The sequence below is a fragment of the Epinephelus lanceolatus genome, chromosome 17 (assembly GCF_041903045.1).
Source record: "Epinephelus lanceolatus isolate andai-2023 chromosome 17, ASM4190304v1, whole genome shotgun sequence".
Classification (NCBI taxonomy): domain Eukaryota; kingdom Metazoa; phylum Chordata; class Actinopteri; order Perciformes; family Serranidae; genus Epinephelus; species Epinephelus lanceolatus.
Window position 1 is genome coordinate 23,700,863 of NC_135750.1, and position 23,911 is coordinate 23,724,773.

Sequence of the window (23,911 nt, forward strand, 5' to 3'; positions counted from 1 at the left end):
TCGTCTGCTAATTGGAAGATAGGCGGTCCCATCCGCATGTCTAAGTATCCCTGGGCAATACTGAAGCCCAAAGTGCTCCCAATGGCTGTTCGATTGATGTGTGAGTGCATGTGAAAGGTTACTGAGAGGCAGGTGGCACCCTGTCTGGTTGCCTCGGCCACCCATGTGTGAATGTTTGTGAATGGGTGAATGTGACATGTAGTGTAAAAGCACTTTGAGTGGTCAGAAGAGTAGATGAGTGCCATTCAAGTGCAGGTCCATGTACCATTTATCATTTAAAAGTTAACATCATGCCTATGAGCTCTTGTGTGGAAGCATATCCTGCTCACTGACGGAGATGACGAACAATGACGTCAGTGTGTGTGTCAGAGTCAACCCAACCTGCAAATCATGCCAAGAAATCAAAACCAGAATACTGATGTGATTTCACCATTTTCACAGCATGATACTTGCAGCTCCAAGTGTGTGGGTGCAGCTTTTTCACAGAACCATTTACTGTTGTTCCTTTCAGATATTTCAGATATTGTGTGGGGATCTTCATAATTGTCCTGGCAATCTCTGTGACTGGATAACACTCTTGACTCTTTAAATGCAAATAAATATGAGGAAATAACATAAAAGGAATCAAAAGGATGTTCCTGTTTCTTAAATAAAAAGCTTTGGTGGGTTACTTTCTTGTTCATAATGAGTTTTTGGAGTTTTGTGTTTTCGCCTCATGTGAGATGTGGGATTTTAGAGCCTAAAGCATTATTCAAATAGAAGACAGAAACAAATCGCTGCCTATTTGTAATCATCTTTATAATGTTGGACTTCATCTCATCAGCTGAGACGAGCCCCCGAGGGAGAACGCTTGACTTCAAACTCAGTGCTGCTGAGTCATTTTTGTTATCTTATCCCAGTCATGATACTTTAATGGGGAGTATTGATCAGTTGCACACTCACAGGAAAAGCAGTGGTATCCTTGGTGCTAAAAAGCCTGTTTCCCGCTGCACAAAAAAACACTTACAACCGCTAACATCCGGCTTTTGTATGCAATGAAAGGTTACAGTCAGCGTTCACACGGGGGTAAAGACTCTGCAGTAGTCATGGGTATTTATCGCCTATGGGTCCAATCACACAACACCTGAGCAACACACTATTTTCAGCACCTTTACCGGTGAGATTCAATGATGCACCACCACCACACAATACCATCCGTCTGTGCCCAAGCAACGCTCCAACATTGTTCACAATTAGACAGCACTGAGTGGGAAAGAGACTGAATGAGTAAGACATATATAAAAAGAAGCAGCCACTGTGACATTTTCACTGGGTTTCTTATTGCTTTCTACTGTTTACTAATCTTTTTCCAGCCTGTCTGTGACGTAAAATGTGACAAAACCAGTAGGGAAAAAAGCAAAAAACAAAAACAAAACAGAAAGGCATACTTATCTGCTGCAGAGCATGTACACAGCTCTGATCTACTGGTAATGGAATAGAGTCTATTGCTTATTTTTAGCCGTTTTCATGTTTCATGTGAGGAGCTTCAGTCGCAGATATTTATTATATGGTGAGCAGCAGCCAACACAAAAACCCCACAAAGCACAGCAGGAAATTAATTACCTGGGCTTAAACGAATTCAACAGGCAGATAAATCTGGAAATTGGGCACTGAATCTGATAATATTCATATGAAACACTAAATTAAAAATTACTTTTGACATGACAGGGGTTTAACCTCATTACTAACACAGCAATACTGGTCTATGTAACACTGCTTCATGTCAGACACAAATAACAACAGAACATAGACCGATTGTTGACGGTAAGATTAATAAAAACAACTCAACTCTGTCAGGTGTTTGAATGAAGATTGATACCAAGATGAGGGAATCAATAGAAATGATTGGACAAAGATTGGATCTCACTCAGAAACTAGAATCACCGCCTTGTAGTTGTGTGCCTTTGCAAACCAGTCAAGTTGCAGTTCAACATTTCATCTTGTCTCTCTCTGTCTATTTTTATGCATGTACTTTTCGACTCCTTCTCCCGCTGTGTGTTTTACTTCCTGTGTCAATGATGTGCCTGAGCAAAGCTCAGGCACATCATTGACACAGGAACACAGATTTCGATGGTGCAGTGGAAATTGTGTGGCTCAGGTCTGTTTAATGACACCTGGGGTTGCTCATTGTCCTCTTGCATCCATTCTTATAGTCACCATCTAAATGTAATTGTGATATTTTGATGTTCGCCATAATGCTGGTCTATTCTGTACATGCATCATCTATTGCATGTCTGTCCATCCGCAGAGACAGATCCCTCCTCTGTAGCTCTTCCTGAGTTCTTCCCAAAATTGTAGATATTAAAAGGATAGAGGATGTGGTTTACAGTACAGACTGAGGATCTATACAATTAGCACAGTTTAAAAGTGGACACCCAAAATAATTGTCACTAATTCAGTATCTGACCAAATGTCTCTCCCTCTGTTCCTGAGTTATGGTGTTGAAAAATAGCCAGAAAAAGTGTTTTTGCAGAACATCATTTGACCTTTTGGATTTTAAATGTCATCACCTCATGATTTTATCCTCTTAGACACTGAGATGTGAGATTTGTGTGTCATAATTAGAGTATGAATTTTTGAGCTATGGTCTAAAACAGGTTTTGTGAGGTCACAGTGACCTTTGAACACCAAAAGTCCAGTCAGTTCATGCGTGAGTGGACATTTGTGCCAAATTTGAGAAAGGCCTTTCCTGAGACATCATATTTATGAAAATGTGGGACAGAAGGATGGACTGACAGACAGCCCACAGACCCACAGACTGAAGTGTCATGGCAACCATGTACTGTACATAAGTCAAAAAAGCAATTAAACTGACTTGTCACTGAAGGCAGCATGTTCATTTTATGTCACATAAATAACGAAGCAAAATCCACGAAATCACGATTTCACAGCTGTGTGCGAGTGAGTGCAAATCTTTATTTAGTTTCAGAACAAACTGCAATCATTTTTCCTCCAGTCCTGCTGTGAGCTCTAATGGACATTTATCTGCATTGTGTTTGACATCTTTGTTCAGCTGGAGGATTGTTTCCTAATGAGATTTGCTTTTGGTTGTTAATGTTGTTGTGAGTATAAATTGAACTCAAAGAACAAAGATCTGCCGGATCCCATTCATGTTTAATTTCTGCTGCTCTGGCTTACATTGACAGTGCTTCAAATAAAGCAATTATTAGATGCCCCTCACTGAACTAATTTGATGTAACACCTTTAAGAAATAGTTCAGCGTTTTGTTTCTCTTTCCTGCCGAGACTTAGATGAGAAGATCAATACCACTCTCATGTTTGACAGTGGTATTGATCTTCTCATTTAATTCTGGGTAAAACAAAGAATAATCAAATTTCCCTAAAAGCCAATCTATTCATTGAACACATACAAACAGTGAGCAAGCAGAAAATTTTCTTATTTTATCTTTACTACTATTAGTGACAATAAGGACATCAACATATCTATAAATCAGTTTGCTGTAAAATTATATCATGAATCATGTTGCTGGACAGATTTTTTACACAAAATAAGGAGATTCAGCACCACCAAAGAGCTGTCACAGTAAAGGTTCACTACAATATCGCAACAATATCCACTTTTATATCATTAAAAATAATAATTTAGATGGATATATTGGCAGAAAAGGAATATAATATGATAAGTATGTTTTGTTAAGTGTACAAGTAATCTGAAAATAAGAATGGTTGTGTTTTTATTGCTTGAGAATGAGCTGTATATTTACATCCGGAGCGGGTCCTCGTTGAAGGCAATCGCCATGTTGCACCGCCTTGTCTCTAAAGTAGCCCAGCACGGACAAACCAGGCACTGGCTCTGGATAAGGCCATTTGCATTTTTGCATCGACAGCTCTGCGATGAGCAACATCAGAAGTACGCTGATTTTCTTTTTACATAAACTGCTTTACTTAGTGTTTTTACCAGTTTTAATCACCAGGTCCATTTGTTTTGGAGAGGAAGACACCTCTGCAGATAATTCGGCTCTGGGTAAAAACTTCCGCAAAGTCTGGATCTTAAAGTCATAGTTGGTAATGTTGGAGAGCTAGCAAGATTTGAAAGCGGCACCTCCTCTAAGCTCCACCCCCTGCTCCCCCTCCCGTCACTGCTCCGTCCAAAGCCACGAGTCCAGACATGCCTGAACGCGCATCCTGCAGTCAGCAGAGCAGAGGAGAGCTGTGTAAAATAACAAATCCCCCCAAAGCAAACAAATAATTACCTGTCAACAACCAACAGAAAGACAGCAACCTCTGCATCACTTTTCAGGGTCTTCAGCTCCCTCAGTTGTCTCCACCGTTCAAAAGCTGCATGGATGTTGATGTCTGGTTTGTCCTCTCACTTTATCCAAAGCCTTTTTCGTCGCAGCCTTTTCTACCTCTGACTTTCTCTTCTCAGCCTGTTTAGCGGGGCGAGCCGTTACAAGTAACACTGGAAGTGATACTTTTGGCTGCATTTTCTCTGCCATTGTGCAGCAAACTCCTGCTAACTCAGTATTTCTGCTGAGGAGTGTGCTGAATATTTCCGGCAATGGTGACACGTGATGAGTGCATGCAGGGAGGAGGGAGGGAGGGACGGAGGGGGGCTCAGGCAATACGAGACATGAAGGCATCTGATTGGTTCTTTCCATTCACACCGAATGGCAGGGATTGGTCAGAGTTTTTACAGGCCTGCAGCTGCCACAGAGGTCGGATTTTTTTCATTCCTTTTTCTGAACACATTATGTATTGACTACTCTCAGGATCGAAGGACCATTTCACCCAGTATAACAAGAAGTGCTTCTGAACAGGATTACCAACTATAGCTTTAAGTTATCAGAGAAAAAAGATGAGCACACATTAGCAGGTGCTGGGTTAGCGGCCTGTTTCTGACAAGCCAAACAGCATTCAGTGTTTTTTTTACTAGTTCAATTCACCGGGTTTGTTTGTTTTGGAGAGGAGACCTCTGCGGATAATTAGGCCTCCAGAAAAAAAACCCTGAATGTCTGGATCAGGGCAGAGCAGGTGAAATGGCTTTATTCAGTGTTTTTACTACTTTTAATCATCTGTGCTGTTTTTCTTTTTTCTTTTTCTTTTTGGGAGGGGGACAGAACTCTGCAGATAATTCACAGTAAATGTCTTCTTAACAATGAACACCAAAGGAATCCTTGCCAGGCATTCATGCTTGGCACATGGGAGAAGTTTCAATTGGCTGCAATCTGAAATCCTCACTTAGATGCCACTAAATCCATCACACTGTCGCTCTAAGTTGCCCTCTTGCCAGAACAAATTAAATAGGGGTCAGGAACAAAACAAAACATGACTGCAAATGTGGTAAAAATGCCAGCACTACTACATTACAAAAAAAAACCAGACAACTAATAGTACATCAGTATAAGACTGCTAATCAAAAACTGCAGCCTTGACAGAAAAAAACTCACTCAGTCAACGTCTGTGTCACAGTTCATCACAGCACGAACATTTTCCAAAACTAGCAGAATGAACAAAAGCAAGAATGGAGAAAAAGCTGATGAATTTCACCAAAGTGCCACAACATTACTCACAAGCCTGAATTTAACCACCACTGCCAATCCTGATCGTTCTCATAAAGCCTTTATGCAGACTTTCATACAGCCAGTATGCAAATCTGTGTTGTTTTATAGACCTCTGCTCGAAAATTGCCTACCCATAATGAAATGAATATATCTCTGCAACCACAAGGTCTATTTGAATACTTTTGGTGTCATGGTAAAAGGAACACTTGTGAGATTTGTTGAGATGTGTAAATATCAGTATATGTGTTATATGTGAAGAGTAAACAAAGATGGCACACAGCACAAATATTTTGATGTTCGCCTAAAAAAAAAAGCATTTTCAGGATGAGTATCCCTTTGGAATGATGCAGCTGCAGCTCTAAACCTCTATCAAATCATAGTACAATATGTGAACATTAACTCTGCAAAGGTTGATTGTGATAAAGTGAATCAAAACAACACTAGAGAGGTTTAAGTACAGAAAATTCAGGCGAGCTCTCCAAAATTGCACCATGTTTGCATGTCATATACAATCCTATATCTTTCATTTTTTGTTTCTGTAAATCCCTACTGATGTTTAGGGTATACACATACAACTGCCTGTTTCGTTTTTTTCCTCTATTCCCACTCCAAACTGACCAATACACACCTACTACATTTGAAACTGAGTTTCTATTCTGAGATTTGGAGGCCCGTATCTCCGTGACAGCTTGGCCGATTTGAGTGATTGACACCTCGTTTGATTCGTTAGAGCCAACAGAATGACGCTACACCCACCAAAACGAGACTGACAGCACTGTAAGCCAATCAGAGTCAGCAGAACGCGTTGTGGGGCCGTGTTGGCTGCTGTGAGTAGTCATTGTTATGGTTACCCCGGAACCTTTTTTCCGCCCGGATTCATTTGAATGACGGACAACATCACGGTAAACGGGAATGAAGCATGATTTAATGGCAGAATGCGCTTTTCACAAGATATTACAACTATGTTTTGGTGAAAAGATTTCTGTTGTTCTTTGGCCTCTAGCTCTCTGAAGCTTTGGGGTAGAGTGCTATGGCACATATGTATGGAAACAGCGAAGTCTCAGCTTTCATTTGAGATGAATGGCGTGTGTTGTGAATAATGTGTGGTCGAGTTAGAGCCCGAAATATACCGAGTGGGTCGGGATATCGGTGCTGTAGGGAGCTGGATTTGTTGTTGTTTATTTAGTTGTTGTTTGAGCTGTGTTTGGGGCATGTAAAAATGTTTTTTACAGCCTTGTAGCCCAGGTTCTGCTGTTTAATTTGATATGCAGCATCACTAGTGTTATGTTCTTCATGATCAGTGTATTGTTTCACACTGTGCTTGCAAAGTTGTTCTCAAAGGACTTTCGGGCTAAACAGGTTTTAATGTTACACTACGGGACTCACTGTTTGAAGAGCTGCGAGCCACACGTCTCAGCGCAGGACCTCGTCTCTCTGATCAGTCAGCCGAGGTCTCTTTGAGGTCAGCTGCACCTTAACTTTACGTGCATGGTGTATGGACCAAAGCTCGTTAGTGAAGGTATTCCTAAATACTGAGAGTGAATTTGTTCTCACTTCCAAGATCAGATGGAGACTGAAGTTGTGGTCCTCCTTCCACAACTTGTCTTTCTTCCAACTCCAAGCTGGACATACATCTTCATGTTTGCGGTTGAGTTTCCTTTTACATTAAGCTACTATATCCATAAACAACAACAACCATACTATATATACTATATGATACTATATATCACTATTTGCTAGTGCAGGCTCCCACAATCCTAAAATTGTTTGTACTGTGCATTTAACTCTTAGCATCGTGGGTCATCCTTAATCTCAGAGTATGTGTGAGATTTGATTGACTGTCTTCCTCCTACATTAGGGTGCTAAATCCACAGTTAAAGGTTTTATCTGTATAATCTCAAATATAAACACATTTGTTTTATTTTTATTTGAAACTTCGGCAGATGGACGGGTGCAACATGGAATTGGTGGGTGGGTAGGGGTGGGGGAAAGTCATAGGCCCCCATTAATATAATTTAGTTTCAAATCAATTAAAAGAACAAAAGACATTGGAGAGACAGTGGGTGGGACTCTGGGGTTTGTCAGCCCAAAACTGTTGGAATCCACCACTCTAATATCACAGTGTGTTCACCGGTGCAACAAAAGGTGACACCATGCAAGGATGAACAAAACCTTCAAATTTGTGATTTGATCCATTTTGATCTCAACTCCCAGCAGCCATTTGTGCAGTTTTGTCTTGTTTGTCTCACTGCAGGTTTCCAACACTTTTATCATCTGAGGCTTCTTCTCTCACTGAAACCATACTGTCATCGATAACATCATATTTTGCCCAAACTGACAAACACAGGCGCTTTTTCTTTCTGCTGTCAAACAACAAAACCCAGGGATACAGTGGGGTGTTGTGAAAAGCTTCATGAAACATGTTATTTTCATCGGTTCCACTGCAGTGGTATTCTTTAGCCTCTGACAGTGAACACACTAGAAGTGGGTATAATGACTGGTATTATTGACAGGAGCCGAATTATCTGCAGAGTTCTCTTCATCTCCGAATCAAACAGACCTGGGCCCAGTATTTCAAAACTTTTAATCTGGATCAGAATGATCCGGATTTTGTAGTCCTCCTTTTTGCTATCCCAGATCAAATTGATCTTGTAGATTTGGTCCTGGTTTTTCAAAGAATTTTCAGATAGGATCATTCTGATCCAGATACCACAAGATCAGGATTACAGAATCTGGATTTGAGGTCTTTGGATATAGGATATTATTTTGCTATTCTTCATGTTGTCTACAGCACAAGATTATGTTGTTTGTCACTTGTTTTAGACAATAGATGCAATTGTGAATTCACTACAAAAGCAATTCAGAGTTGCTTTGGATGAAAGTATCAGCTAAATGACTAATGAAATGTCTATGTTGTTCAAACTACTACACAACATTTTATTAACACAGATGTTAGAATGTTGGGAAATATAAGTCACTTTCCATAATGATTCATATCCATCTAGTTGCTTTATAATACACAATACTATAAGGTACACAATACATATAAAGCCAGAATTGCATGATTTGAGTTGGTCATAACCATCAGTCTGTTCTAACTATTGCTTTAAAGTTATTTTGTTTTATCCTATGTGAAGCACTTGTGTCATGTATCATTCTCACTGAAAAAAGTTGACCACAAAGCGTTTGTCACCACACAACTGTTTTTATTGATCAAAAGAGTCTAAGTAAAGTAGTGGTTGACTATGGCTTCTCTCATTGACCGTCCATTTGGTCCATCTGGATGCAGTCCTGGCAGTGGCGGGTCAGGGACATCTTGGGTCTGTGAATGATCACCTCTTTAATATGTTAAAAAAGAATGATTGACATGTGGGTACTGTCCCTCCCCCTTTTTTTCTTTTTCATTTTGGCTCTGTTGTGTTTTTTGGTTGATTTTTTTTTGTATGGTGTTAACTATGTATGAAAGGACAGCAGTTATACATTTTCTATTTGCTCAGTTGATGAGTTTTGTCTTGGCTGTCTGGAATAAAATAAAAAAGAGTTAAAAAGAAAAAACAAAGTAAAATTATTTTGAGTTACATGTGGGAATTGGTTGGGTGTAGTGATCAGTAGGAATATCTAGGATGTGATAATGTGCTTTGGTATTTATTGTGCTTTGTGTAATATTAACATGTATTTTGTTTACTATTGATTTTGTACAGCAGCTCTTATGATGAGAATTAATGTAGCCTAGACTATATTTTGTAATCTGGCATTATGGTTTCGCAAACTTCAGTTTCCCAGTAAAGTTAAGAAAACAAATTGAATGGTGTCAGTATCCCTCCGTCCAGCCTGACGGTCGGCATTAGTACACTGTGCAATGTGCCATGTGTCCTACATCTCTGTACATCCACCTTGAATCCATGCTTGATCCACCCTTCCAGTGGGATCAGGATAATCCTGATTTTCATCTTCAAAACTATCCCAATCTCCACCTTAGAATTTTGAAATACCCAATACCAGCATTTGATCAGGATTCTGGGTAGGATTGGATTACCAAATCCATATCCCAATTTTACTAGGATCAGGATCTGATATCCTGGTTTGAAATACACAATTTTGAGATTTAATCCTATCCAGACCAGTCTGATCCAGATTAAAAGTTTTGAAATACTGGGCCCAGGTGATTTAAATCTGTCAAAACACTGAATAAAGCAGTTTAACGTTAAAAAAATGAGAGTGTTTCCAACACTGCTTGTTACAGAGGGACTGCTAACCATGGTGGCCTTCACAGAAACGCGATGGCCCTATTTTGGCAGTGTTTGGTTTGTCCGTGCTGCCTTTTGCTGCCTTTTTAACCACCTGGAAATTTAGAGGTTGGGTGCTGGGTGCTACTCTACGCTTACTCTGTGCCAACTTAAAGAGGGTGGAGCCAGGTTGCATCTGAGGTTGCTAAGCAACCATAACCAGCACCTTATTGTAGCCAGTCTTGGGGGTAATACACATGCCATGTCTTTAACCACCTGGAAAATGTGAGGTTGAGTGCTGCATTCTACTCTTCTGCCCATTCTGTGCTGGCTTTCAGGAGCGCCGCTAAGCAACCATAACAAGCGCAGTATCATAGCCTATATATTTACCTGAAATCCTGAGTGCAGGATTCTTCTTCCAGGCACTGTTTGTGTGTAGGCCTGTTGCCCGTGGAACAGATGTGAGGCTCTGGCAGCTCTGCACTAAAATGATAAACTTTTTTTCCATATTTATCACAGACAGATTTTTATAGATGACAGGAAAGATATATCTCCTGGCTTTGATTGGTTGGTCCTCATCACATGATGTGCGGTGCGCACTGCTGCGTTCCAAAAGTGCAGCCATTGCACCCTAAAAAAATAGGTGCTTGGGAACACATTTGAGCGCACCTTCCTCCTGTCTACATTTTAAAACAATGAATTTTACGGCGCAAAAAACGCGCATGTGTACAGAGCTGGTCCTCTTCCAGGCCTTGTTTTGTAGGCCTAAAATATTGTCAGTGGGACATATGTAAAACTCTTGGTAGCCCTGCACTAAAATCATCAACTAGCCTACTTCTCCATATTTAGCACAGACTGACATTTACTGTATAATAAAAGGGAAATAAATCTGCTCCTCGTCACGTGCGTTGCACAAGCTGAATCTTTTTACCTTGACAAAATAGGGCTTGGGAACGTTTGCCTGCCGCAATGCCATCACTCTGACTTTCACGCGCGCCAGCCGCACGTAGGCTATACATAGAAAACAATGGATTTGAGGGCGCAAAAACGCGGCATGTGTACGTCCCCATAAACGGGTCATTCTTAGGTAACGAAAACACAACGAATACTATTTTTAGGTGATGTATGATCAAAAATAGTATTCGTCGAAAAGAGAACATCCGGTTTGCCCTATTTATTTTTGATAAAGCACCATGCAGTTCGATTGTACTGGTTAATAGGGTATTTGAGGGACCCAACTCTTCCTTGGAGCATCCCTTCCTCAGTTACAGGCTCCTAATAGATTTCTGCACCGCTGCAGCTCATTATCCAGTCAAGCTGACTCCATTCATTTTGCCCTGTGGAGGATGAAATCTTAACAAAAATCCAAGCTTGGATTTAATATCAAAATTAAAAAAGACATAAGACGACAAAATAAAATCCTGAAATTAGGATATGATGTACATTGAGTCTTACAGAGTGGCCAAGTAGAAATATTTTAATGTAATGATAATAATAAACACACAAACAGGGCATTGAGTGTCCCTCTATAATTTCTCTGTTTCACGCAGGCTTGTCTCCATCCTTCTTCCCATTGCTTATGAAGGGGTGGGTTACTGAAGCAGATCGTGGCTCCTTGCTCCCTATAATCAGCTGTGTTTGTGTGTGACCCTGCAGTGGTCGTGCATGAAGACTGAGGACAAATCAGCGTCACACTGACGAGGTCTGTGAAGCGCCTTATTATCGCACCACGGACAGTGCCGCGTCTTTATTGGCAGTGTGCTCTCCAACCTGCGGTCACTGCAGCCAGACATTAACAGCAGGAATACAACAGACACACAAAGACCTCGGAGGATGTCTGGGATCACTGGGAATCTGGATTGCGAGGAGTGTGTACCTTCGGGACATGTGGCCAACAATACGGAGTTACATCCGCACTTCACTGTGGATGAGGACGACGAACTTCTGAGATACATCTGGAGGGAGTACTTACACCCCAAGCAGTATGAATGGGTTCTCATCGTGGCTTACATTATTGTGTTCTTCGTCTCACTCATTGGAAACTCGCTGGGTAAGTTGCGTCTTTGATATATTTAATGTCTTTTCCCATTCATGCGCATTCAGTCCTGCAAAAATCACACTGGAGTACACTTTTGACAACTTTTGGGGAATGTGAATGAGCATATTTTCTACAAGGATAGTATCGCTTAAAGCCAAAGTGATGGAAAATATAAAGTAGTCCAGTTTTTCTTTTGATGTTAAGCGGAATCGCAGCTGCTGATGGAGAAGCATCAAGTCAGTGCGCGTCTCTCAGCGCAGCCAAGTGCAGCTGCAAACGCACAGAACTGGACCCCCCACTGATACGTTTGAAGATACGGACTGTGCAAATTATGTCACTTTATTTATACTTGGCTGTCAGTACAAGAGATAAGGAAAAGAAAAGCTTTTTGCGCGCACAGATTCAGGTCATAATTCACTGTCATGTTGTCTGTTCATCATTTTTCGCTCATTAGACTGCTTTCAATTTATTTAACTTCAAGGAGACTCAAAGTGACCATGCAGCCTGGCCTTTATTGACAGTACTTCAAACAGATATGGAGGCAATTTACTGAGGAACTACTGTGAAATGTTTTTGCAAGAAACTGCCTCTTTAGTTGTAGCAGTCATGGTGGCGCACAGGAAAAGCTCATTTTACAGTCATCACAACCTGCTTAATTTGATCCATCTCAACCTCAACTCCCAGTGGCTTTTCATGTCACAGCAGGATTGCTCCCTCTTTTTTATCATCAATAGCTGGAGCTATTTTAATTCACTGGAGCCATTTTTTTTATCTCTCAAACATTTTGGTCATAATTGCTCTCTCAGCAGGTCCCTCGATTACAGCTGTGCAGATAGTTCAGCTTTTTAAAATATGAAGTAGTTTGAAACTAGATGTATTGCCTCAGCTTGTGAGACAGAGGAGGTGCAATATGTTGGAGTACATGGGAAGTATGTGATCGTACTACCTATGGTGTGGATGAAATCTTGCAGCCCAAATGAGATGAAAAGTACAATATTCTGCATTTTTTACCTGATTTAAATAAATAAAATAACTTTATTACCATAATTAAAACATTCATATCACGATTACGGTGACCAACATTATCAGAATTATCCCAATGTGCTGAAAATGTTCAAAAGCACTAATACACACTCTGACATCATTTCACCAATTTTTATTTTGATTAGCAACAATAAGCAGCACTTTTTGTTTGCATAAACCTTCTCATTAGAGTGAACACTGCTGTGTGCAGAAACCTTTTTGACCAGTTTGCACTTGCTGAGATTTCCAGCACCTTGCCAAGACTAAGCTGGGCGGAACTATGGTTGTCCTTCATCATGTTTGCATAAACATTAAAGTGACAACATAGCCAAGTCCCATATTTGAACAGATAGCAGTAGCAAATTATTTCTATAACACAATTTGTACACAGGAAATATTAAGTGTGCTTTACACAGATAAAAGCAAAAGGAACATCTATTTGTAAATATAATTAAAGTAGACTGTACATAGAATATTAATTCAGTCAGGAGAGACTCAGTCTGAGGGAAAAGACTTTTTATATGTGCACATAAGTATGAGAAATGTGAACAGTCTTTTGGCAAATAGACCCTATTAGGATGTCATATTTAAGGTGGGTGGTGAAGCCAGCCCTATTGGACTCCCTGCGGAGTCTAGGCTCTGGTGGTGGTGGTAGTGGTGCTGATGAGATTAAGAGGGGGCTAAATATCCCGATGTGAAGAGGTGTGGGTGTTTGATGAGCTTGTCCTAGGCTCTGGCTATAATTAATGGGGTGGAGGAAGGCGCGACCATTCCACCTCAAATGACAGCTGACAGCAGCAGAAAGGGGAACACCATTGAAGTTTGACAGTAACAACATGATTGGCTGAAAGAGATTGTGGCAAAGTTTGATAGGATAATTAGAGGAGCAAACGCCCATCATCAGCTGATTGGAGAGGGCAGTGAGATAGAGAGAGAATTTTGAATGAATGCAACATAAAGAAAGTTTTCCTGATTAAACTTCCACTGTGCTTCATTTAAACAGCTCAGTCTCTAAAAGAAAATGCTGGCATTGTCTATTTCTGCAACCTGTGAGTCTATGAATTGTATCTTTGATGTATCTGTAAAACTATGAATGTAGTTTATGAATTGGCTTGTCATCTGAAGGTGGAGGGGATGATGGATGGTGTGTCACCTAGGCGAGACATCTGCCAAGCTGCAGACCATTGTTTGACACAAACAACCAACAAAACAGGTTGTTTATGAGAGGGTCATTGAGGGGGATAGTGCCATAAAAAAACAATCCATTTTTACTGAGACTCTGCTGCCTTTTTAGCTGGGATTAGTATCAAAAGCAGGTATTTTAGGACAAATCATGATCTATTCCCAACCATAACAAAGTGTTTGTTCTGCCATGTTAACCCCAGTGTTTTTGAAATGTAAAGAGTTGTAAAGTTTCAACATATCTGCTGAATAATAACATACACATGTAACATATCCATAGGTAAAAGAAAAATGTTTTCAACCTGGGTTAAAAAGTTGTTATATAGGCAGAATGTCTTTTTATTGGTCCCTTTGGGAAGACGAGTGGAGAGACCATTACAGTGGTCGACCCCACTGGAGATGACAGCATGGATGAGCTTCTCTTGGTCATTTTGGGACACCACACTCTTGACTGTGGCTATATTTGTAAGATGATAAAAGGCTTTTTTATTAATTGCTTTGAAATGGCTACTGAAAGATCTGATGCTTTTAGAACACCTAGATTTCAGACTTGGTTTTGGTTTTTAGAGCCTGTGAGTTGAATTTTTATTTTTATTCATATATCTGAGTATCATCAGCATGACCATGGTAATTATTGTTTTCCTGTAGAATTTAGTCCATACGCAGCATGTAAAGATAAACATTAGCGGTCCTAGGACTGATCCCTGGGGGGCTCCCACATATAATAGCCACTCTATTAGATTATCAACTGCCAATGGTGAAAAATGAACTCCGGATCTCCTTGTGCGGGAGGTGAAGGCCCGTCAGAACCAGATCTATGGGGACATGACCATGATTGGTCAGATAATTTCACAATTTCATTTGTCATTATTACAAATTATGATGATCATTATTACTGCGATTAGATCATTCTGATTAATGACTGACCATTAAGCCGTGTTTCTGATAAATATTTTAATGTGCACAATAATAACCTTTCACATTGGAATCATATTTTTATTTATCTTTTGCATATGTGTGGCTGCTCCGTGTGTGTCTGAGCAGAGTGCACGCGTCTTGTGCCTAGAGACGCATATTACTAACTTGTTTAACAGCGAAATACTGCAGCGTTGACTTTAGACCAGGTTTTTGTTGGTCACTGGCACATTTGCTTTTTACGTCATCTAACTAGCAATGCGCCATGACTGCGCCTGACCACTCCTCATTTTTAGACCAACACACCCAGAGAAGCGCAAGTTCATTTGCTAGTTAGACGACAACTGCGCCTGCATCGAAATAGCAATGACACTTGCAACATGGATTATGCGCCCTCTGCCGTCCGTCCACAATGTGTAGTTTTTGGCCAACAGGGGTCTCTGAATCAAAAAAATTACAAAAAATGCAACAATGCCGTTATTGCTGTAAGTTTCTCCCAATTAGGATTCCTTCAATGTTTATCCTTCAGGAACTTTTACCAGGAGTCAAATCATCCATTGAGGTTAAAATCAATGTTTCTTAAATGCTGTTTGGCTGGTTGTGGAGGGTCTGGTGCCCCAACTCCTGCTGATGTGCTTTATTCTCTGATAACTTAAGATCCAGATGTCCGATGACTAAAATTCTTCATCTGGTTAAAACATATAGTTAAAAATGACCAAGATCTAAAACATTTATTGGAAAAATGTGGCTCAAAACTGGCTAAAAAGTCAGCCTATGAAAGCTTTTGGCAGGAAACCTCAACCTTGATGCATGGGCAGTGGGGATATGACACCACTGACCAGCGACCAAATGACACAGACTGTGTTGTTAATTGAAATTATAGATTTTTCTGAATTTGAAAGTACATAACTCGAGCAAGAAATTTAGACATTTAATGCCAAAAAGTAACGTATGTCTTTAAGGACTGTCCCAGAAAGACCTGCCCTACAGTGTCAAACACTGCACTGAGATATATTAAAACTAGAGCTGATATTTTACCTGTATCAATATTTAGCCAGATTTCACCTCACACTTTTTAAGAGCTGTTTCAGTACTGAGGTCAGAAGCCTGATTGAAATTTGTAAAAATACCTCCTCAGTTAAAAATAATGCTGAGTTGATTGAAAATGACTTTGTCAATAATCTTAGCTGTGAAATGAAGGCAGATATTTTTAAAGACTGGGAAAGTGCCTGATAGCAGTGAGATATTAACTATGAGCTGTTTTCTGTAGAGATTTTTGGTCGATAGTAAATTTAAAAGCAAATTAAATTGTACCACAGACGTCAGACTATTTCTAGGTGGTCATAGAGACAGGATATTGTCATTGTCTGAGTGTGTGGCATAAGTGGCCGGTCTAATAGTTTAGATTCTTTCACTGATAAACAAAGAAAGTCATTACATTTCTCAGTGGAAAGGAATTCTGGGGTTATCTGTTTTGGGGGATTTGTCAGCTTGTGGCAAACAGAGTGAAGGTTTTATTGTTCATGGTAATCATCTCAGAGAAATGTAGTTGTCAAGCCTGCATGACTCATAGTTAAAACTACAAAGGTTTTGTTTATGTAGGTCATAGTGGATTTGAAGTTTAGTTTTTCTCCACTAACATTTGGCTTTCCTGTCTGTCCTTTTCAGTGCTTTTACTATCATGGTATTTCTCCATGGTGCTTTCTGTTTGCTCATAGTTCTCTTGACTTTTACCAGTGCAACAATGACATTCAAAATATTCAAGTTAAAGTTGCGGAGTGGAGCAACTGTCTCTACATTCATGGTCAGTGACATAGCCTCCAGAAAGTGAGCACTTGTACTGCCGTTAATATGCCTTTTCTCAACAGAAACAGGACAGTACATCAAAGAAGACAAACAAGGGATCAGAAAAGGCCAAGTCCTTAATCATAACAGAAGATGACAACCATATCAAATGTGCATTAATATAGCCAGTCTTTGAAACGCTTGCTTAAGTGTTTGGGTTTTCCTGCTGTTGCATGCCGCGCCTTTGTCTGAGAGACTGTTGCTTTCTTTGGTTGATGCAGGACAGTATTCTAAAGCTTGGTAATCAAACACAGCTTAAATGATAATTAAAAATTGAAATGTTCATTTTAACCACTGTTTTTAGTGTGAAACCAGTAACCGTCTCACTTCCAGATAGGAGTCAGGGGAGAAAAGGTATTTTATAAGGAACACTGGTTGATTCATCAGCAGTAAATCTTTTAGTAACCACACATGCTAAATGTTGCAGACAACTCGCAGCAATAATCCATTCTGCAAAACAGCTCAGTCCAGCAGGTCTCTTAGTCTAATGGACAGACTGTGCATAACATGTGTCTGCACATGTTGTTATTGCAGTAATCAGACACTAGTATTGATCATTCCAGCATTTCCAGACTAATCATTTAACATTTTCACATCAGCGTTGTAAGGTCGGCAGGTACACCATTTGGCTTGTTAAGCACAACTTACACAGGAACACTGCAAGCTTGTACTTTATACTAAAACTGGAAGATATGAGAGCAACAAATAGGGAGCAAACACACCTGTTTATCTTCTTTCTTCCACAGAATATGACAAGCTATGCCTAACTCCATACACCACACTCCACTTTGCAGAGGTCGCTTATATGACATTTGCATTTGTTTGTCTAAAAGATTGAGGGTATTTTGAGGGTGTCCTTGCATGCTTCATCAGTAGTTTCAGAGCCAGAGATGACAGGTTCTCATTATAGTTGTCTCCATTAGATAAAGAACTTCTGAAGCAACTATAAACAGAAACACGCAACGTTTTTAAAGTCATCTTAGCTTCTATTTCTTTATGATTTTGTGCCCCAGGCTTTGTTTTCTATTGCTGTTTGCAACACTCTTCATCTTAACAGTCACTGAAAGAAAGCATTTTAAAGAGTCTCTTTGGTTTAGCTTTTTGATAGTTATATAAGTTTGTATAAACTTCAAACTTGCACTTTTATATCAGAAGAATTAACCTCCACTTTATTAAATTATCACTCCACTCTACAGTCCCCCTCAGCTCTATGGAGTGTTTTAGCATCTTTCAGCTTATTGTTTTGGTTTTACAGCCCATTACTTCACTGTTTTGGTTCAAACAAGTTAGCGACTGGCTGGTGAACATATACCCCTTTTTGACAGCCATGGGCTTGCTTAGCTTGGCTTGGCCTGGGTTTGGGCCATCGGCCCAGCACAGCAGGGATTTGCAATGCCATTACAACAGAGCTACCTTCTTGAAGGTGTGTCTTAAACTGATGATGGCTTGTCTTGAGTGATGACGTTTAAAAGCAGAGTGCTGATCCATGGTTAAAGTCCCCTGTTATTTTTGCTGCATGTGTGTTTTTTTTACAGCAGGGCAGGTGAAAGAAGTTTACCTGTCGGAGGTGAGCTGTTTGCAGAGCTGCAGTAAGAACCTGTTGTCTGCAGCTCTTCATCAACATCTCACTGTGGCTGTTTCTGCTTTTACTTTCCTCCCTGCAGTATTATTAGACTTGTCTTTATTGAAGGGAAGTGGCAAACAAAGCTCTGCTAATTTAGTAATAATACATTTCACTTCCTGTAGGTTCTTCACAATAAATGTTCCCTGTTACTTTTGTTATGTAAAAACCTTTATTGCGAAGCACCAAATAAGGAATTGTTGAGTTTTCGAGCAGCAACTTCACATGACTTCTAATACGGGGAATTGTGAACATGAAACAGTAAAATAAAGCAGATATCTAAAGTAATAACAGGGCACAGAAAGAGAAGCTAAACTCAAAACCACAGAGATTCAGTTAGAAGCTACAAAAGTACTGATAGATGAACACACAATTACTTTCTCTCTGGTCTCCTGCAGACAGAGGTGAGTGGAGTCTCACAATGCACATGCTTGTTTTGGGGGGAGAAGTGGGGTTGTCGGCAAGATGTCACTGCTACCCGTTTGAGGACGAGTGGCCTGGCTTTTGGACCTATCCAGAGAAGGGTGCCAATCAGATGCCAGTTGGAAGCTCTTGCCAATAACACTTAGCATCTTGGCTGACTTGGCAGGGCAGCATATAGCTCCTACTGGTATCTGATTGGCCACCTCTGGTGAGCCTCTTAGCATGATACTGTAGGTAATGAGTTATTTATTAATGTTTATGTTTATGTTATATCACTAAAGCTGCAGGCTGACGCTGTTGCATTTTATAGACGGTGACATCACCTCGTTCAGCCAGCAGCACATCTCAGCTTGAGATGCATGCCTGTGGCTTTGTTTCGGGTTTAGTGCTGAACTGCATTCATTTAATTATGATCACAATAACAGGAGATCAGAGAGGGCTCGTGTCTTTGAAGTAGGTGTACAGAACTGTTGCTGTGGGCCACGGCACACCTACAAAGGTCATAAGTTGATTTAGGCCAATTATTTACTAAGTAGTGATGAGTTCATTACGTCATTCTTTTTGTGTGTGTGCAAAAATTTCAGGTGTGGCTCACTTACTGAAAATCAAACAGCATTTTACAAAACAACTGAATCCCAACTGAGACTTTACAGTAAAGATTGTGTCATTACTTCCAACAGGAAGTCATTCCCATAAAGACACAATGCTTTCAGCCTATCAGAGTGAGCTGTCTCTCTTCCCTGTCTTTACTTAATCTAGCATGATTTGGAACAACATGTTTCATAATCATTATGCTCACATGAAAGAGTTTGAGTTTGTTGCAAGCAGTTAATAACATCCAACATCATGAAGTATCAAAAGCTGAGTGAACAGAACATATGAGAGATATGAGAGAAAACTGTGGATTACAGAGGGGATAAAAAAAATACTAAAATCAGAAGATATTAGCACTAAAGCAGAATAGATAAATAATCAAGAGGACTAATGCACTATAATACAAAAAATGTATATCAAAGACATAGGAAATATGTGTGTAATCACCATATAAGCTGTGCTATCAATACTTTTAACATGTTAAGTACCGTAAAATAAGCATGGAAAGAAATTAACTCATAATTCTTGTGCTCTTATTAAGAAAACTATAATTATTAAAACTTTAACAAGTAAAAAATACAAACAAAACCACATGGATCTCACTGCAATCAGTTGTCCAGTAACACGCTGGTGCAACTCTTGTAAAATATTACTTGCATTTATGATTTATAGCTTTAAAACACTATGATTTTATGAATCAGCTAATCCATGTTTTAAACTGTTTTACTTTTAAATGTTCTTTAAAACATTGAGCTTACATTAAAATTGCCCCACCTATTTCACAGGTGTTAACAGGTGCAAGCAGGTGTGAGGGAATTAATCAGCTGTGGGTGTGTTTCTCGATAACTGACAACAGCCTGACACCATATGTCACATGTCTTACAAAGAAATGGACAAAGGAACAAGAAAAACAAAAAAAACTCAAGCTCCTTACACAATAAAGTCTGTTTACAAAATTATCTGCAAAAAAATGTTGATCTTATGAATGAAGACATCAGCCTTAAAGCTTTCATAAATTATTCAAACGTTGCAACATTGTACATCCTTATGCTGTGTATCATAAATTGGTCTTTTGACATCCCCAAATCCATTATAGCATGACATGCCATGGTATCTCATCATTTAATCCTTTGGGAGACCATGTTTGCAGATTAAACATCCAGTACACTTCTCTTCTGCTTAATTACTTCAATGATACCACCTCTCTCTGACAGAGTCACTTTTTCAGTGCCCTGGAACCTAAATGATATGATATCATGTTTTAAGTCATTAAACTGCTACTGTGTAATCTCCATCATTTCTCCTTATGGAGCTCTTGAGTTCACCTTTTCTCTGCTTCAGTGCACGTGATGTTTTACCAACAATCTACTAATAAATTGTGAAACTCAGCAAGAGCAGTGTGCAGGATTTTCTGCTCAAAGTAATATTTTCCAACGCACCTGCGTCTAAAATAGTTGGATGTGCAAATACCTTTCTTCAAACTATTTGTCCCTGAAGGGCAGGTGGTTTTTGCAGCATGACAAATACAACAGGAAATTAAAAATTTAACTGCCAACAGTGGTGGCACTGTTCCTGCTGATGATGAAAATTGAAGTATTTTGGATCTGCAAGATTATGAAAAATGCAAAAATAAAAATGCTTGAAGAAAAGAATGCCAATATTGGCACCATTTTCCATTGTGTACTGCAAATTCCTTCATTCCTGAATTCAGAATTTAAAGGCTGATCACTGTCTGTCATTAGCGCACACGTGAATATATTTTCTATATATGATACTGTCATACTGTTGACTAAAACTGTTTTATAAGTTGGTCCATGTTCCCCAGAAATGTACTGATGGATTAAAAATACAGCAGTACATTTCTGAGCTTCTGTGACATAGTGAATGCTTTAGAGGTTTGCAATGACATTTATTATAATGGAAATACGATCGATGTCCCACTCAGGCTATAAAACTGGGCGTTGAACAAACAGCAGGTTGCCAGAATGGGTCAAATGTTTTTTATTTGCGCTGACATTATTCCATATTTTTGACAATATGTGATGCAGTGTTTTTGTTCATTATAATGGGATGCTGTAAAAACTGTAAAAAAAAAAAAAAAAAAGGTTTAGGTGTGCAGCTTTAGTTAACATTACAATGGTCAAGGGAGACTAAAAGGCCCGCAACAGCTCCTTTTTCAGCAAGTCAACCCACTAACCTGGTTTATGAGAAAGGCAGATTGTGTTTCTGGCCAAGGGCTGTCACTTCCCTTTAACTTGGTATTGTTTGCCAATACCCTTTTAGTCTTTTTGGCATGCTACATCTTCAAGTTTTTTTAACCAGCAACTCTTACTTTGTCCAACCACCATTTCAATTTCAATTCAATTCAATTTTATTTATAAAGCCCAATATCACAAATCACAATTTGCCTCACAGGGCTTTACAGCATACGACATCCCTCTGTCCTTAAGACCCTCACAGCGGATAAGGAAAAACTCCCCAAAAAAAACCCCTTTAACGGGGAAAAAAAAAAAACGGTAGAAACCTCAGGAAGAGCAACTGAGGAGGGATCCCTCTTCCAGGACGGACAGACGTGCAATAGATGTCGTACAGAACAGATCAGCATAATAAATTAACAGTAATCCATATGACACAATGAGACAGAGAGAGAGAGAGAGAGAGAGAGATGCAGGTAATGACAGTAGCTTACAACAACATTAATGAAAGTAATAATATTATAGTTATAGTTCTGGCTACTGTGGTACAATATGTTGAAAGTATGTATTAATATCAGACAGTATACTTGTGTGACAATAGTCATATGTGTATAATAACAGTAGAAGTATGACTAATGACTAATGATGGCAGCAGCAGCAGGAGGCATCTGGCAGGACCACGGCAGCAGCACAACCACACACGTCACACTGTCCAGGCACCGCTGCGGTATGAGTTAACCTGAGAGACAGTGGAGCACAAAAGGCTCCGGAGAAGAAGCCGAGTTAGTGACATCCAGAATGGCCGAGTTAGCAAGATGCAGTAATAGGATGAGAGTGAGAGAGAGAGAGAGAGAGAGAGAGAGAGAGAGAGAGAGAGAGAGGGAGCCCGGTGTATTATAGGGGGTCCTCCGGCAGACTAGGCCTAAGTCAGCCTAACTAGGGGCTGGTACAGGGCAAGCCTGAGCCAGCCCTAACTATAAGCTTTATCAAAGAGGAAAGTCTTAAGTCTAGTCTTAAATGTGGAGACGGTGTCTGCCTCCCGGACCGTAACAGGAAGATGATTCCACAGGAGAGGAGCCTGATAGCTGAAGGCTCTGGCTCCTGATCTGCTTTTGGAGACTTTAGGGACCACGAGTAACCCTGCGTTCTCAGAGCGCAGTGTTCTGGTGGGATAATATGGCACTATGAGCTCTCTAAGATATGACGGAGCTTGACCATTTAGAGCTTTATAAGTTAACAGTAGGATTTTAAATTCAATTCTGGATTTTACAGGGAGCCAGTGCAGAGAAGCTAAAACAGGAGAAATATGATCTTGTTTCTTAGTTCCTGTTAGTACACGTGCTGCTGCATTCTGAATTAGCTGGAGAGTTTTTAAGGACTTACTAGAGCTACCTGATAATAGAGAGTTACAGTAATCCAGCCTTGAGGTAACAAAAGCGTGGACCAATTTTTCTGCATCTTTTCGGGTCAGGATAGGCCTAATTTTCGCAATATTACGCAGATGAAAAAATGCAGTCCGTGAGGTTTGCTTTAAATGAGAATTAAAAGACAAATCTTGATCAAATATTACTCCGAGGTTTCTTACGGTAGTGCTAGAGGCCAGAGCAATGCCATCTAGAGAAACTATGTCATCAGATAAAGAGTCTCTGAGTTGTTTGGGGCCAAGAACAATAACTTCAGTTTTGTCTGAATTTAACATCAGGAAATTGGTGCTCATCCAATTTTTTATGTCTTTAAGGCAGTTATGGAGTTTAGTTAATTGATTACTTTCTTCTGGCTTCATCGATAAATACAACTGTGTATCATCCGCATAACAATGGAAATTTATAGAGTGATTTCTAATGATGTTACCTAAAGGAAGCATATATAGAGTAAATAGGATTGGTCCGAGCACAGAACCTTGCGGAACTCCAAAACAAACTTTGGTACGTAAGGATGATTCATTACGAACGTCAACAAATTGAAAACGATCAGATAAATAAGATTTAAACCAGCTTAGTGCTGAACCTTTTAGGCCAATTAAGTGATCCAGTCTCTGCAGTAGAATTTGCATGTGTGCTTGTGAGAGCTGCTCAGTTATTTGTAAATCCGTCACTAAGTTTGTGTCTAAAGTTGCTCCTAAGTTCCTTGTCATCATTTGCCAGTTTCAAACTCCTGATTTACTAAATCACGCAGCAGTAACATTTTAAAAGTTGAACATTATTGGTTAAGTATGTTTGATAATTACATTTTTTTCCAGTTACAATTACGTAACAGTATTTTATCAATCTCCTTCTTATTCCAGGA

The 23,911-nt window shown here is 39.7% G+C and overlaps 1 protein-coding gene across 1 annotated transcript in view; it reads left to right on the forward strand.

Annotated features, from left to right (window-relative positions):
• The first annotated feature begins 11,622 nt into the window (after positions 1-11,622).
• The window catches only part of hcrtr2 (hypocretin (orexin) receptor 2), a 43,413-nt gene continuing 31,124 nt past the window's right edge, over positions 11,623-23,911 (forward strand). The window contains exon 1 of the mRNA XM_078160918.1: positions 11,623-11,839. Within this exon, the coding sequence (XP_078017044.1) occupies positions 11,623-11,839 (217 nt within the window). The remainder of the gene's footprint in view (positions 11,840-23,911) is intronic.